Source organism: Sparassis crispa, assembly GCF_003851025.1.
Source record: "Sparassis crispa DNA, contig_000006F, whole genome shotgun sequence".
Taxonomy (NCBI): Eukaryota; Fungi; Basidiomycota; class Agaricomycetes; order Polyporales; family Sparassidaceae; genus Sparassis; species Sparassis crispa.
In genome coordinates this window covers 68,952-84,824 of record NW_020939753.1, presented here as the reverse complement: position 1 = coordinate 84,824, position 15,873 = coordinate 68,952, and the positions used below count along the sequence as shown (strand labels likewise).

At 52.7% G+C, this 15,873-nt stretch overlaps 6 protein-coding genes across 6 annotated transcripts; 2 read left to right on the top strand and 4 right to left on the bottom strand.

Annotated features, from left to right (window-relative positions):
* Window positions 1-376: 376 nt before the first annotated feature.
* On the top strand, window positions 377-977 carry SCP_0700280 (Probable tRNA-splicing endonuclease subunit; the record flags this gene model as incomplete). Its single annotated transcript, XM_027759960.1, has 5 exons — window positions 377-415; window positions 469-550; window positions 611-690; window positions 753-808; window positions 857-977. The coding sequence occupies 5 exons, from the start codon at window positions 377-379 to the stop codon at window positions 975-977; spliced, it is 378 nt and encodes a 125-aa protein (XP_027615761.1).
* Window positions 978-1,324: 347 nt separating this feature from the next.
* On the bottom strand, window positions 1,325-4,351 carry SCP_0700270 (MFS general substrate transporter; the record flags this gene model as incomplete). The annotated part of the gene is made up of 14 exons (XM_027759959.1): window positions 1,325-1,487; window positions 1,558-1,600; window positions 1,661-1,689; window positions 1,749-1,771; window positions 1,833-1,985; window positions 2,069-2,211; window positions 2,341-3,124; window positions 3,199-3,423; window positions 3,481-3,617; window positions 3,675-3,752; window positions 3,947-4,001; window positions 4,051-4,067; window positions 4,126-4,164; window positions 4,222-4,351. The coding sequence occupies 14 exons, from the start codon at window positions 4,349-4,351 to the stop codon at window positions 1,325-1,327; spliced, it is 2,019 nt and encodes a 672-aa protein (XP_027615760.1).
* A 1,741-nt stretch (window positions 4,352-6,092) lies between these two features.
* Window positions 6,093-6,653, top strand: SCP_0700260 (hypothetical protein; the record flags this gene model as incomplete). The annotated part of the gene is made up of 6 exons (XM_027759958.1): window positions 6,093-6,150; window positions 6,225-6,307; window positions 6,363-6,402; window positions 6,466-6,476; window positions 6,535-6,565; window positions 6,628-6,653. The coding sequence occupies 6 exons, from the start codon at window positions 6,093-6,095 to the stop codon at window positions 6,651-6,653; spliced, it is 249 nt and encodes an 82-aa protein (XP_027615759.1).
* A 254-nt stretch (window positions 6,654-6,907) lies between these two features.
* SCP_0700250 (hypothetical protein) lies at window positions 6,908-7,105 on the bottom strand (the record flags this gene model as incomplete). The annotated part of the gene is made up of 1 exon (XM_027759957.1): window positions 6,908-7,105. One exon carries the CDS (start codon window positions 7,103-7,105, stop codon window positions 6,908-6,910), a length of 198 nt encoding a protein of 65 aa, XP_027615758.1.
* Window positions 7,106-7,487: 382 nt separating this feature from the next.
* Window positions 7,488-8,000, bottom strand: SCP_0700240 (hypothetical protein; the record flags this gene model as incomplete). Its single annotated transcript, XM_027759956.1, has 3 exons — window positions 7,488-7,534; window positions 7,590-7,682; window positions 7,748-8,000. 3 exons carry the CDS (start codon window positions 7,998-8,000, stop codon window positions 7,488-7,490), a joined length of 393 nt encoding a protein of 130 aa, XP_027615757.1.
* Window positions 8,001-11,091: 3,091 nt separating this feature from the next.
* On the bottom strand, window positions 11,092-15,762 carry SCP_0700230 (Structural maintenance of chromosomes protein; the record flags this gene model as incomplete). The annotated part of the gene is made up of 24 exons (XM_027759955.1): window positions 11,092-11,235; window positions 11,289-11,344; window positions 11,398-11,539; window positions 11,594-11,752; window positions 11,805-11,907; window positions 11,961-12,076; window positions 12,132-12,269; window positions 12,323-12,478; window positions 12,539-12,658; window positions 12,716-12,830; window positions 12,885-12,980; window positions 13,033-13,190; window positions 13,242-13,338; window positions 13,393-13,955; window positions 14,020-14,163; window positions 14,216-14,296; window positions 14,350-14,589; window positions 14,645-14,684; window positions 14,740-14,749; window positions 14,801-15,030; window positions 15,089-15,194; window positions 15,252-15,263; window positions 15,314-15,416; window positions 15,466-15,762. 24 exons carry the CDS (start codon window positions 15,760-15,762, stop codon window positions 11,092-11,094), a joined length of 3,426 nt encoding a protein of 1,141 aa, XP_027615756.1.
* Window positions 15,763-15,873: the final 111 nt, after the last annotated feature.

Here is a 15,873-nt window from a genome sequence, read left to right as displayed (position 1 = left end):
AGCGCCATGGCATGATAATTTCGAGAGTCCAGGAGAATCAGAACGATAGGAACAGCCCGAGGTTTGCCTGTGATTGGATGACGGATGGATCAGGTCCGCGGCTCAAAATTCGTGAATTTATTCGCACCTGATAACTACAAGATAAAGTAAACACAATTCGTGCCGCAATTCTGCACTGCAGTGATGCGATTTTTGACCAGCCGTTATGAGGTGTGGCGCGGTCTTGCGACCCTTGTCACAGTGGTGGCGGCAACGCGACGCGTTCGCAGAAACGCAGTCCCAACCACGTGGTCCTATACTTATTAATACCGTCACGAAAACAGTCAACTTCTCCTCAGAAAAATACATCATAAGCAACATATCGGGGAGAGTTTTGATGTCTGAACAGAGCACATCCACGAAGAGCCATCCTTCCGTACGTATTCCCCGTCTGCTCTGCTTGATATGAAGCTAAATGTCCACTGGCAGTACCAAGCCCTGTCCTCCCTGCTCGACAAATATCCTAGAGCTGCTGGCGCGTTATTTCAGACCTATAACGACCTTCTATACGGCAAGTACGCACTACGACCATCATTAGCGCGGTCGCTGAACGTGCGTCGCAAAAATTCAGCCCAGCAATGGACCGATCTCGAAGTGCTTGAGTTGAAGACATGTTCTCGAGGCGCTCTGCGAGGACGCAGACCCAGGGCGGTGAGCTACAAGTCATAGCGTTGGGATAACACCGTAACCGTCAATGTATATCTCCCATCCAGGACCCACTGCTATGTGTCGTTCCCTGTTTGCTCTCAGAGTCCCTGTCAATATCATGGTAAGAACACTAACTTGTGGTTCTATCTGTTGCTGACCGTGATTATAGGCTGCAAAGTGCGTTTGAAGAGCTCGGACAGCCATCCGAGATTTATCTGGGGATCAATGCGCAAGACTCTTCTGTCGTATACTACAAACTCAGTCCGGGAATTGTCAAGCCTGCCGTTTAACAGCATAAGGTCGTGATTGTCTGTCCTCGCGCGGGGGTATCATATTCTAGCCCTCCGCATGAATCCTGCTGGCCACTGAACGCTGAGGGGCCGTCCCCGACGCACACTGATGGCGCACTGCAAGAGATCGTCTGCAGAATGCTCTGTGGTAACATCGGACTGCAACAACTGCAGAGCAATATGCCGAGACATAACGCTAAGCGCTAAGCAAACCAGTACGGTTCAGCGCAGCGTACCACCATACTAATAGCTACAAGTACTACGCACTTCCAATACATACACAAGCATCTATACACGCACCCTGCGTGGTCTATGCTGCATCAAAGGGCCAGGTCTCAGAAAGCAATCTAATGCACGAAAACTCGTTCCCTGCCCCGCTCGCATTCTTCCTCTCGCAAAAGGAGTACACACACCCCGGCGAGCAGGAAGATCACGATGCTGACATACACGGGAAACGACACGTTGACCGTCAACAGCGTACCGCCCACTATCGGAGCGATCATCCCGCCTCTGCGCAAAACGAAACGACGACCATTTAGTGTGCATAGATAGAACCAGCGAGAGACGTAAGTGGACGTACATGCGCGACAGTGCGGACGCAATCCCGCATGCGGTGCCTCGTACTGTTATCACCGACACATGTGAGTTACCAACCCGCCCGAGCGATACGCCGCGCAACGCACCTTTGGTCCCAAAGATTTCGGGCGTCCATCTATTTCGCGGCACGGTTAGCAACACGCGCCCGTACGCGAAGAACATCATAGGACTTACCCGTACAATACCGCCCACATCGCCTGACGTACAGCGGAGTCATAAGCAAACGGTCCTAGTAGAAAAAAATAGGGAAGCCCGTACCGTCGCGCTTAGGCTGATCCCCACAGTGCTGGCGCGCACGGCCCACGACTGCTCGACGAGCACGAAGACCCAGCAGAAAAACGCGGTCACAAACGTGCTGCCTGCGAGGGACCACCGCCGGCCGAGCGGCGACTCGATGAGATAAGCGCCGAGCTAGCAATCCGAAGCAGGTACGAGGAAGAGCAGTGAAGTGAGCCACCACCGATATCATGTGAACGGTGAGAAGGATAACGTACAATCGCACCGGGGCAACCACCAAGCGCGTAGATCACCACGTCCCAGAGGCTATCCTCCAGGCTCCTCGGCGCGGAGCCCGGGAGCCCGGATCGTGACCGCCCCTCCAGAAGTTTCGGCAAGAACACGTTGAACATCGTGTACGCTGCAGGGAGATAAACATCAGGACGATAGCTAGGAACTACGGGGAACCTTCATCGCCATGGATCTGCAGCTGTGCCGAAAGACATCCGGGGGAGGGGGGGGGCAAAACGTGAAGAAAGGCGGTGCTCACCTAATGACATCGCCCACCACGCCACCCATACCAGCAGCGTCGTCCGAAGCCACTCGGGCGAGAGCACCATCGCGACGCGGTCGAACCACGCAAAGAGCGGCTTGCGGATGAAACGGGGAAGCTTCCAGTACACCTTAGATTTGACCTCGTATAAGGACGACGCAGTCGACCGCCGCTGGGCACTGCTTGCACGGGCACGAGATCGTGGGCGCGAAACCGGCGCAGGCAGAGTATCCGTGGGTTGAGAAGCAAGTGGTTCGGAGACGTCTTTTGGGTTGTGATTAAACTCGTCAGAGTGGTCGGCGATAGAGTAGAACGACACCGGGCGATGATGCCGCGCACCTGCGTGCGCGTCCAGTGTGGTGCTGGACTCCCCGGTGGAGCAGTAATTTTTCGACTCGGATTCGGGAGATTCACGCAGGACGTCATGGCTGCGCACCGAGGACAATGATGGGCGCGTGATATTCGCATCATCGTGTGGTCCGTCTATCGCTCCGCCGGCGTCGGCACCGAATATAAGTGGAGCAGACTCTTCTGTCAGCCCCGTCTCGTCTCGCTCGCGGTTAGGGCGGACGTCAGAGGCGGCTGGGATATCATCGCCCAGGACAGGTGCATGGTGGTGGTCCCGCACATCATCGAGGCCCAGAGACAGCTCTGAGCCATTGAATCTCGAGATGAGCTGCAGGGATTCTATCGCTTCCTGCGGACGACCCGCGTGCACCAGAAAGCGGGGCGACTCATGCAGCCGGAAGAACACGATGCGCGCAAAGAACATCGAAAGCGTCTGAAATGTTCATGAGCACGACGGATAGAGTTCGTCAGAAGCGAGGTTTTAGAAGCTCAGGCGGGTCTGCTCACAATGATACCAAGAGCGATTAAGAGGTATTTCCACCCCATATTTTGTGTTGCGACGTCGCAGGGCGCCGGCGCTGGTGGGCAAGAGTGGCTCGGAATGACCAGCAGGCCTACAACGGCCGCGAGAACCGCACCGAAGGAGAAAAAGACGGAGAGGGCGGTGACGAGGTACTGTTTGCCATTCGGCATATGCTCCAGCAGAAGCGTGCCATCTGTGGGCATTGAACCCTGCAGGCACCACAATCACGATCCCATTCACGAGACTTGAACGAAACAATAACTCACCCCAACAGCACTGCCAAGGAAGAACAGTGCTATGCACAACCAGACGAACGAATTCGCGAAGGACGCGAACACGCCAAATACAGAGGTGAGAAATAACGTCGCATTGAACGCCGTTGTGCGGCCCATAAGGTCCGAACCTACGTAGCGGATGGGAGCTGAGTGATTGCATAGTATGACACATGAAGGTCGCTTACATGTCCCCCAACCAATAGCGCCGAACATCATCCCAGCAAACATAGAAGATGAAAGAGTGCCGATGTAATTGTCACGGACTGGGTTAAGACGTCAGCGATGGGCGTTCAACGGGTTAATTTTGGACAAAGAAATGGAGTAAATATAGTTTAGCAGCCGGTCTCGACGGAGCATCTAATCCGACTACGTTCCTACACGTTCAGGATAGCTCTTCAGGTATCCAACTTATCTGCTGCAGATTCTTCTAATGGTCCTTAAATTGGACTGTGCGCACCTGAGAAATGCTGTTGAACGCGGGGCAGCACGATCGCCATCGCTTGTATCCACATCTGGTATGTTCGTCAACCCCAAATATACCATAAGCACAAACGTACGTACATTATCCGCCAGCCAACCTGCGCCCAACCGCTGATGTTTGGCAATTATGCTGCGCGCGGTCACGAGAGCACTCACCGAACCCGCACAATGACAGGAGCGTCCACTGGTACGACCCTACGTTCGCGCTGCATCGATACACGCAGCAAGGACAAGAATGACGGAGACACGCACCCATTCCAATTCGATCTATAGTCTTATCCAACGGTGTGCGGCCGTCAGAATAGTCGTCTCCCGCGCCGGCATACGCCAGCCCCTCCACGTCGCCCGGATCCTCCGTGTCTTCTGCCAAGTAGCTGCTCATCCTGGTAAGACTGGAGGCCATCTACGCCCATGGGCTGGTATACAATGCGAGACAGGTGGGAAACACAGTCGTGCTTGCGCCTGCTTCGGTGCCAAAGTAAGAAATGCTCTGTCAGAATCGGCAGGAGAAGGCGTCGCGACCGAAAAGGCGATTTTGATGCCCGTCGAGGGCTGAGCTACCCTAAACTGCAATGACTCCGAGGATTTGTAGCAAACTGTGTCAAGCGGCCAGGCCAACAATAGAGGTTTGTGCAATCGCAGAGTGGGGGAAGAGAGGAGGTAGCAAAGTCGCGATCGGAATTGCGACACGCGTACCGCGGCAGGCACGTGATCAACTGACGCCCTGGCAGTGAGACACTCGGACAACGCCGCTCGTCCTACCGCGATGATCCTCTCGCTGCCGACATGATGCTCAATGTTATGACAGATAAATCGAACCACGCTGCTTGTTGAGCAGTGATGGCTCTCTCGTACAAAGCGGCTGTAACCTCAACGGAAGACCATGTTTCCTTAGAAACTGCCAGTGTAGATATCCACCGTCTTCGTGATGTGACTCTAATTTCCGATGGGAGCTTGAATCGAGGATGAACGCATGCTTGACACTCCGAATCCTTGATCAAGTCCTTCGAATTACACCCCCCCTTTCGAACTAGGTCCCCAGGATTTTGTCACGGACTACAATTGGCTTGATGCCACCGCAGTCTCTCTGCCGGGTGCTAAGTACAGTAAGTGACTAGACAACATTTGTGAGTTCTAACTGTCTTCATGCGAACTGCGGTTTTCCAAATCCATCTGTCGGTACAGCAAGGGTTCTACATAGCCCTGCGCAGCATGGCTGTCACTCTAATGTCAAAAGGAGCATCTAACTGTGTCTTGCAATATAGCTAGCCTCCAGAACGTGTTCTAGTGCCCACGGCAGGAGAATAGCATTTACTGGTCTTGCACGACCGTCCCATGCCTCAAAAAGTTTCGCCAACCGTGCAACGCACTTACGGTGATCAATATATTCAAATATTTCCCGCAAATTAACCTCATTTTCGTCACCGGAGCCACGGGAAGCCCATGATCGCCGTCACTGTGCTGCAAGGAGTTCTTCGACGACATGCCCATAGCATGCCACAGCCTTGCCCAGTCATCATGCATAAGTAATAGGCCTCCTCACTCCGGGCCATCCTGTCTTCGTCTCATTTCGCACAGCCGGCAGCCTCGGTATCCCACTCACGTATGATCTTCCTACTCACTGGGATGACTGTCGTACGGCCAAAACCCACATGAGCATGTATACTTATTTTTCATCGTACACCTGGATGCACACGCATTAATGGAGCTGCTCCAAGGCTTATGACAGCGGTCACATGACTCAAATAACCATGACGTGTCTGGGGGCCGAAAGGTCGGAAACTGATCGAGCTGCGTGCCATTTCGGGCAGTCGTATCCACCGTCCCAAGAACTTTGAGCAATCGTCTCTTGCCTGAGCTCGTCTACCCAGCCTCGGGCACGCAGACTCCTCTCACAGAGCTGCGTGAGACAAATGACATCCGGAAGGAGGTTGTTCGAACAAGAAAATGCGCTAACACGTTCCCCCGCAACGCGGCGCTAAAAATAATGCGCACCAATGATGCATGATGCCCCCAGCAGAGCCCCAGGCTCCCCTATAAACAGGGGCACAACACATCTCCCAACTTAGCTTTCTCCCACTTCCTCGATACCTCCCAAGCCTACCTCTCAAACCTACATTACAATGGAAGCACCCAAGCCCGCCATGACCACCTCCACCCAGCCCCAGGCTCTCCAGATGAGTGAGTACACGCCGCGCTCGATTTTTTTTCGCCGTCGTCGTGCGTGTTGCTGAAAATCCGCGACGTCGTTCTAGACATGTCCAACCCCCCCGCCCGTGCTGAGCAGACGGAGTGCCAACACAAGGCTTCGCGTATCAGAGGCGGTGGTGCTGGCAGGGTGAGTGGTGCCTTCGTCGTCGTTGCGCGTTCGCTCATCTTCCCGTTCACTGTAGGACTGCTTCATGGGCATGATTGAGGCTTTCCTGTGCTTTGGTACGTCCGGTCGTTCCAGTGGAGCATGTTGTCTTTACTAACGCGATTTTCACCATCTCACAGAGTGCTGCAAGGTCGGTTCAGGAGTGCACGTTCTCCATTCGCGTGTCCCACTCATGTCTCGTCCCACAGGACTGCTGCGAATGCTTCGCGGATATCATCTGTACGTTCTCGTCCCTCAGCCCTGCCTCGTGTCCGCAGTATACTCACTCTCGCCCCTCCCAGGCTGCCCGTGCGAGATGTGCTGCTAAGCTCATCATCCCCGCTCTCCGACCGCGTCCCGAGCATTCTCGAGGATTTTATTCCCCTATTGTACTGTAGTAGATCCAGCGTACGCGTTTTGGCGGACATGGACACGACGGAAGAAAATGCATCGTTGATAATGCACGTTCTAGGGGAGGAACTGAAGACAATGCTAACGATGTGGATGTGCAACGTTCCGAGAGAGGAAGTGAGGAAAATGCACGGGCATCGTATCGCCGGTGGCAGTAACGCGCGTTCTGGTCTAACCTGGAACGGACGGCTTGAGGAAGCAACGTTCATACCGTTTCTCCGCTTCGCCAAGCCTAATTCTTTGTCCGATGACTGGTGCTTCTCCAGTGCTCCACCACAGTTCGTACGCGTGCTCCACGTTCTTCGACCGAGTATCGCCCCAATTCTCCCTCGTCACGCTGGAATGCACGCGCGTGAGGACAGTGTACATAGATGGAAGCTATCGCATGAGGTGTACAAATTCAGTGTCCAGCGGGGATGATGCACTGGCGTAGAACTCACCACCTCATGTCCATACAGCGTAAACACGACTGAACTGACTCGCCAGTGACGGTGCGGACGCGTGACGCCGAGTCCAAAGACGCACTGGGTGTTTCAACATCATGGGATAGTATTATGTAGCGAGTAAATGCAACGTAGATAGTCCGTGATCACAGTCCGAGTCTGTGAGGTAGTAAAAAACGAGAGCGGCGCAAACGACGTGGGGCGTTTGCAGGTGCGCGTACGTAGCAGATGATGTGCGTCGCAATGGGAGTGTGTAGCCCGTGGACCACCAAAGGTCTGTGACAGGGTATGCGGGCGTGCGGGGCCTATCACAAGATCGTGAACTCGGGCGAGGCATTGCCCGAGTCGCCAAACACTGCGTAGGGCGGATGAGTACGGACCCATAGGGCTGCAAGCACGAGAATACGCACGGACGACGATGTAGTCTGTGCGTAAGGTGACATTGGGCACGACGATGTCCGCCGAGCCTGCGCCGATGGGGAACTGGGTCGCGAGGGGGTACTCTGTTACGAACAAATCCACTCGGCTGTAAGAAACAACAACAGGCAGCACGAAGTGTACCACGCACGGATGTCCAAGTGCTCGCTGCTGGCCTCGTTGTAGCCCAGGAGGAGCAGACCGGTGTTGTTCGCGTCCGCGGGGGCGATGTTCGACGTGTCCCAGGTGACGGTCTGGTTGGTGAACGGAATCCACACCGCGCCCGTGGTCGGGTACGTGATCTGCGGGCTGACGATGTCGTCCTCGGCGCGGCTGATGGGCGTCGCAAGGGTGGACGCGGCGAGCGTCGCAAACATAGCGGTGAGCACGGACGTGAAGAGCATAGCTTTTTATGGGGTGCGCGAGCGAATAAGGAGTGTCGGGGAGCGGTGGGTATACGGGTGGAAACCGATGGGGTGTATGGCTAGTAGGAGATGGTGGTCGGTTTATATACGTGTTGTTTGGCGATGGCTTGTTTCAACCGTGGTTGTCATGGGCCAAGTCCATCGCCGGTGCACGCGAGTCGGCGAGCAGGAAGCGAGCTACGTATCAGTGCCGTAGCTGACTCCTTCTCTCGATCCGACAGCTGACGTGGCCAGAGGGCGACCAGGCAGATGCTCGTCGCTGTACAGTACGTAGAAGCCCTCCATAGGGAACAGACATATGCTGTGGAAGTTTGGTGCAGAACGCCTGATGATGATGATCCAACTTCAAATCACAACTTGAGATGCGGATGATGTTTCAGATTAGACTCCCGCAACGAGTTCCAACGCCGCGCCATCATCTCTGGGCTTGGCAGTGTTTTCCTCAGGGAAGGAACGGGTGTTGTCTAGATGACATCAACTACCGCGAGGTCTGAAATTTGCTGATCATTTTGTGGAGTGAGTGATAACCTTCAAGTTCACACTTACTGCTTCCGGAAGGTGCATTACCATAACGAGCTGCAGTTACTGTGGAGCAGTAATTTCGCAGGAGTATTGTTTTGCGTCAGACAAACAGCAAATAAGTATAACATCGAGCGACCAAAAATGACACGCGATATCGCGTGGAGCAAGAAGTAGAAATCGACGAAACGAAGGGTTTACCTCTACCGGATATTGCTCGCTTGTTGGTAGACGATCTAAATCGTAGCTGCAGTTAATAGATGAGCGAGTCAACTCATCCCCGCGGAAACGAGAACGCACCTAGACATAGCTAGTGCCCCAATGGAAAGAGCATGTTCCCTAAGAATAGAAGCATCCAAAAATTGGTCCAGCACGACAGAACGAGAATAGTCTGAATCGAGTTTCATGGGGTCCCGAAAACCAAAATCGTGAGCCGCGAAGTGCGCTGAAGGACGGGCCCCCGTACGCTCATCGCCCGTCTCGGAAACCAGACCCGCAGACGCTGACCCGCTCTCAATCGCGCTAAGCACCGGCTGGCAGGCCTTTTGTACGTTGACACACCAATGCTTTGTGGAAAGCCACTCGCAAGGCATGCGTGGTTTCGCGCACCCCAGTAAGGGGCACCGAGAGGCGAGCTCCAGTAGACGACCGCAGCTGGTGGATTGCCCGCCCCGTCTCCGTGACGTGTCCCAAGGCGCTGCGCAAGCGACGCAGATCCTCTCCTTCGTCCGCTGCGGCAATCCGCTGAGGAGTCATCAGGACCATCCGGTGACGGCGCCAATGAGGAACTTATAGACAGCCATCTCGAATCGGCGGAGGGCGCAAGCTGTGTTGCTGGTGCGTCACGCAGTGCTGAGAACCGGACCCAGCTAGAGTCGATCGAGGGAGACTGATGCTCAGACCTTGGCCCGCTCACGAGTGTGGACGTGCAGGGACGTCCGTACGGGATAAGCCTCGCAGCCTTCGTCCTGTCGTAGTAAGAGAGAAAGCGAAGAGAAATTTGCGACTCGTGTGAGGGAGTGGCGCCAGACACACCATACGCGAGCGAGTTTCTTGATGTTAGAGGGTCTGTGTGTCAAAAGTATTGATTGTGGTATACTTGTCAGTACAGATTCTAGCAAGATAGTGTTCTGTTTGCAGAGGTTAGTCGGGGCAGGTTGTGTCTATGGGAGCGGGCGTACGCGTTTATCCGAAGTTGCGCGGACCACTAATTCAGCTCTTTTGTAGACTGCTTTTTCTGAAGTTCGCGATGTCAACATCTAACACTTTCGTCCATTCGCGTTTGATAGAGATATAGATTGTCTCCGAACGAGTGATTTCGAGGATTTTGAAGGTAATGTTATGGGTTCCCACGTAGACTCCGTGACAATTCCTTTCCCTAAGGGGTGGATCTTAATATGGGAGCCAATCGCAACGGGGCGATATGCAGGGAAGACTACCCTCCATGGCTGCCTGGGTGTGGGGATTCGGTGAGGTCGGTCAATCCAGAGGGTGAGGGTGTCGGCGAAGAATTCGATGAGGGGGCGTTCAGACGTGTATGTTATGATATTTGGCCGTATTTCCCCTAGGGGCGTTATGTCGGATGGGAAATTTCGGGGTGGTTTTGTGGTCAGGTTGAACGACGGGAGCCAGTAGAGTAGTTTTGGGGCCGACATTAGGGTTTCCCTTGAACTGTTGGCTGGTGGAGTCCTGGTATTTAGTCTCGTAACCAGCCGTTCTGAGATTCGACCCTTTTTAGGATCTGTGTGGAGGGTCGTCATAACGTCTGGTGACTTTCGTATAGAAGGGGGGGGGTATGTCACACGGGCGTGACCTCAGCCAAAACTCGAGACATGCGAACTCGAACGCGGCACATTCTGTTAGGGCTGGTGGTTTCCCAATCAGGAAACATATATTAGTCAGCACATAGGTATGTCGGAGAACATACTGGAATCTCCTAGAATTACTGTGTAGTATAAATATATGGCCCCAACCGCATGAGCCCCTCATGCGCTTGTGACCCATGGCCTAACAGCCGAGTGAGTAGTAGTGATCAACCTCACAATACATTCACGGGCCATTGATGGCTAGAATAGGGTTCGGGGTGCATATATGGTTGCATACATGAACAATATTTATCAGCAGGAGGCAGGAGATGTGCAGGTACACGCGGGATGACCAGCGTGACACGCGCTGCGCGGGAGCTACAGCCAGGAGGGCGTTACATACCCCCCCCGCTCTATACGACTTTCACTGCTGTGCGACCCTCTCTTTCTGTCCGTTTTCGGTAAGTCGCACGTGAACGTCTGGTCACGAGACTACCTGGTATTTATGTTTTACGGGTGGGCGTCTGTCGCGTATTTTATGCGAGACGGTAGTTTGGGAAGCAGCGGCAATCACGGCCGCACGACATGGATCTGGTGGCCGGCTTCAAAATATTCTTAATCCTATTGTACTACACCAGCTTCTAAGATACTGCAAGAAATAACGAGAAGTAGAGTATGCAAAAAGGGCATTGAACACCAACTAAGGTATCATTATATCTCTTCAGTAAATTGATTGACGACTGCGTTCACTGGAACGCCAGCACACCCTGACCGCGCTCGGGGTCGGTCATGCGGTGTACATGCACGGAGGGCGAGGCGTGGATGTTGGTTACATCTTGCGGGGTAATCAGGATGTACTGCCTGTTGTTGGAGGAGTTGGCAGTGTCGATCTGGCCACGACAACTCAGTAGTTGCACCACAGAAAACGGACCTGATGACCTACCATCATCCTTATACTGATACGGCGATTCACAGCATCCATGAACACGTCAAATTCATCTGCGGTTAGCCATTAGGAGGTCATACTGTCTGGATTACGATGGGACACTTACCAAGGCACCGAATAGGACAACCGATGGACTCCCAGAGTGACAGCAGGAGACAAATAGTGGAAAACGACTTCTCTCCACCAGAGAGTGAGAGCGGATCCTTCTCCCTCGAATCTTGCGTGGATGTCTGATCGTCCGTTTGCACCTGTAGACAAAACGTGATTAGTCAATAACTATCGAAATAGAACTCGACGTCTACCTTGAGCTCTAGATAGCCTTTGACGTGGTCAAACAGAATTTTGCCGTAGTAGCCACGGTTCGAGAGATGGTACGAGAAATACACTTTGCAACGGAGGGCGATATGACGGCGGAACTCCTGCCACTTATCAATACGGACTTGGACAGATCTACGAAGAGCCTTAAAACACAAGAGTCAGAGGTCGACTGCAACGCCACTGGTAACACGATACCCTATTCAAAGATACCATGTTCCTCAAGTCCTTCTTGGCAGTCTCCAGCGCGGCCTTCTTCTTGTTAACTTCTATCGTCATATCTTCGACTGTAGCGCCGTGCCTGCATCACACATGTTTGCAATGTAGACTAAGTAGTGAGCGGAGCCAACTCACTTCTTCTCACGCTCGCGAAGGGCTGTCTGAACGGCTTCCAAGTTCTTCTGTACATCTTCAGCCTTACGAGGGTTCTCGAAGCGCTCACAGTACTCCGTTGCCTTGGCTGTCCATTGCTACAACGATCATTCGATGAGACACGTCGAGTCGTTGAAGCAGGTTACAGCTTACCTCAAACTCGGTCTGTAAAGTCTTCACTACATCCTCAGCGGAGGCGACCTCGACCTCGTCAGCCTGAAGTTTCTCCTGGTAATGCTTTGACTTGCTCTGCGCATTCAGCCGTCTTTCCACCTCAACACCAATTTTGTTCTAGAGGTAGCCGTCAGTGTATGCTTTGTACAGGTGGTGTCAGAAGCATGGACCTGTATGCCAGCTTGTAGCTCCACAAACTCCTCAATCTGCGTCTTAATAGCATTGGCTTCCTCCAGTAACGGACGCTGGGCTTCGTTAACTTCCTTCCTCTCTTTGTCGAGAGTCTGCCACTGGCTTTCATAGGCCTCCTTTTCCTTCACGAATCCCTGTGTTCCAGTAGAGCGTGTCAGAAACGAATAAGCGAAGTCCTGCAGACAGCTACACACAACTCTGGAATCCTGGAGTCCAGAAATTTCAACGGGCATATCGTTGTTGACTTGGATTTGGAGGGAATCATGCTGGTCCTTCAGTTCTCTGGATCGTCGCAACATATCACCCTCTAGTTTCTGCACAAATGCGAGTGAGTACGCGACAAATACTGGCCGTATTAACTGGTTACAAACAGCAAGGCTTTGGGCTTCCTTGTCCTTTTGCGTCTCCATCTGCTTGAGCTGATCTATCTGCTGGTTCATCGTGTTGTACCGCTGTTCGAGCTTCACCCCATGTTCTTGCCAACGTCTGGACGGGTCACGGTTAGACGAACATGGATGAATGGCAATTATCGTGACTCACTGCTTATCCGCTGTGGCATCATCGCCGGTGAATAGTTGTTGCTTTGGGTCACCCATGCGAAGCGCACGAACTGCAGACGACTGTCCACCCCCCTCACTGTGCAGCGCTCAATCGATGTTCACGGGAGAAGACAATATGGAGTACTCACGGGAACCGGCTAACGTTGTACAGATCGGCCGACCAAGCCGTTCCACTGCGTCCATACTGTAACAAGACGCCATCCGCATCCAAACGGGTAGGAGCAAGGAACGTACTCTCGATGTGTGCTCGATTAATCAAGATACGCAGGACGTACTCGTCAGAGATCTAACATGCAAGATAATCATATGCAACGCCAAGTTATTGGAGCATTCATACCTCTAGAGCGCGCAAAACAGTGAGGTATCCCTCCGGTGGTTCTCCCGAACTATAGTCGAACAAGTCAACCTCGGAGATGGTAATGGAAGGCTTCTGGCTTTGATTCATCTCTATCAGCAAATCCTCGCCTCCAGGATAAAGTAACACTCACTTGCCGTGGTCAATCAACAACTTATTGAGTGGTTCGCGATCCCGAGCGTCAGTAACCGCAAACCCACTCATAAGAGCCCCAAGTTGAATGCGTATAATCGGAGCCCACTGAGCCGGATCTTTGACGCTAACGAACAATCCAAAGGGCCCGACAGGTCTGTTCCCATGCCACCTCGTTCGTTGGATATCTGCCATCACTCTGTCCATGTTCGCCCCAAACCTCGCGGCTTTGTTGCGCTCGCGCTCAACGCAAATCCGCACTTGCTTTCGGCACTCTACGATGCTATGTTGGAGCTGCTCACGTTCTTGATTCAGTTTCTGTATGTCCTGCTTGATATTCTCGATCTCTGGAATCTTCTGCTGGCGCTCGTCCTTGATGTCTTGGAGCTGTCGTTCAACCCGGTCGCATGAAACTTTCACCTCTTCCAGCCGACGGTTCAGATCGTCCCGCCTTTCCTTGCTAGCATCCTCGTCCTTCCTCACTTCTTCCTGGATTCTCACATCAAGTCCTTCAATTGCATCGTTGACCAATTTCAAGCCCCTAAGCATGTCCATTTCTTCATTCTGCGAAGATCCAGCAACGGAGTTAGTGTGCAAAACGGTAGGAGAAGGTGGACACAACACATACGTTCATGGTCACCAGCTTCTGCTTGTTTGTCCTCATTTTGGAAGTTATCTCCTCCCTCTTCGCTTGCAGGTGCTCAATGGAACCAAGGTTCTGGTTTTCCTCCTCGTAAGCCTGAACAAATTGTGAACTGTCTTCGAACATTCTCTGCGCAAGTCCATTAGTGAAGATACGTGCATCGCAGCGCAAGGAAGCGTACATTAGCAGTAGCGATCTGCTCTTTGATCTTCGTCACGCGACGAGATAGTTTGGCTGCTTCCTCGAGCTTTCCTTGTAGTTCCTGGAAATCCGCGATGAATCTGCATGATACATGAGAACACGGTACAGACTTACGTTCTGCTTGGTCTGAACATGGGCCCACGCAAGCTCCTTCTTCAACTCATCGGCCTTGTGCTTCTGCTCTCGGGCTTTGTTGGCCTCCCGAAAGCGCGCAGTCGCTTCTTCCAACGCATCTTGCAAATCTGGAATGGCTTCCGATTTGCGCTTCAGAACCTTCCTAGTTTGACGGATGTTCTCCAAACACGTTTCGTATTCCTCGCTCAACTGGCTGAGTTGCGTGCCACGGAGGAAGAACTGTGCGAACGGAGAATTTTAGCGTGCTGTCAGAAACGTCGAAATGAACTTCTACCTTGTATTTGTCTGTACGCTGTGATGCGCCCAAAAATTGCCTGAAGAACGGATTAGATAACTACGGGATAATATTAGTGTGACCTGATCGCCTGCCTGGCAGCATCTGTCGTCAAATGTCAGTAAATGCGGAAGGAAGGGAAACGATTATATGCACCTTGATTGAGAATGTTCATAGGATTGTCAACCTGGGTATTCATGTGATCACAGATAGCGGACAGCTCTTCTCGCTTGGTAGAGATGACCTTCCCTTCGTTGCTTTTAATTTTGTAACTAGAAGATCCTTGCCTGGTGAAACGGCGAGTAATAACGATAGTCTTGCCATAATCTTTGGGCCTGTAAGCTTCTTCGCCCTGATTCTTGAGACAAACAGTAACCTCGGCTACCCTGGAGAACACCGGTTGAGGACTGTATCGGCACGTAAGTGGAGCTCAACACGACGCACGATTGACCTTCACGAATAAATGACTTCAAGCCTCTCCCGCGCCCGGTAGTGTGTGCTTTGCCTCCAAGAGCCACGGTAAGTGCGGAAAGTACAGCGCTCTTGCCGCCTGTACAAGTGAACATTGGCATCGTATGTAACTCGGGGCCTCATGAATAGAACTTACTTCCGTTATGGCCTGCACAGTGGATAAGACAACCGTTCTTTGTATTAGGCACATGCACTCACCGATAATGAAGTTGATTTGAGGTTTAAATGGGAACGTCAGGTATTTGTGACACATGAACTGGTGCATTTCAATAGACTCGATGATACCCATCTCCGCGATGCTCTACACAAAGTTTGAGTGAGTAGAAAATAACTACGGTGCTAGCGCTTACACCCTGTGTCTTGCGCTTCGACATGAGGTTCTGCCAAATCTCTTCCACATGCTCCTCCTCAAATCTTTTCTCCTCATCTTCGTCTGGTGCAGTCTGCTCAACTGCATCCTCCTCCTCGTCCTCCAGATCTACGTCCTCCTTTGTGCGCTGCCTGGACTTACCCTTGCCCTTATTGGGATAGGGCGCGAGCTCGGCGTCGCTATCCTCCTGGGTGCGGGCGCGCTTGGAAGCTGGGGAGCCCTCTGAGGCGGACCCTTCGTCGTCGCTGTGTATAGTAATGGCGCGCTTGGGGGGCATAGTGATTAGCGCTGGACAACAAAGGGCGGGCGACCACGAAGACGCGCGCAAATGTGTTTGGCAGCATTTGTGTCTGTTTCCAAAAACGGTTTAGAAGGATCGTAGACGAAG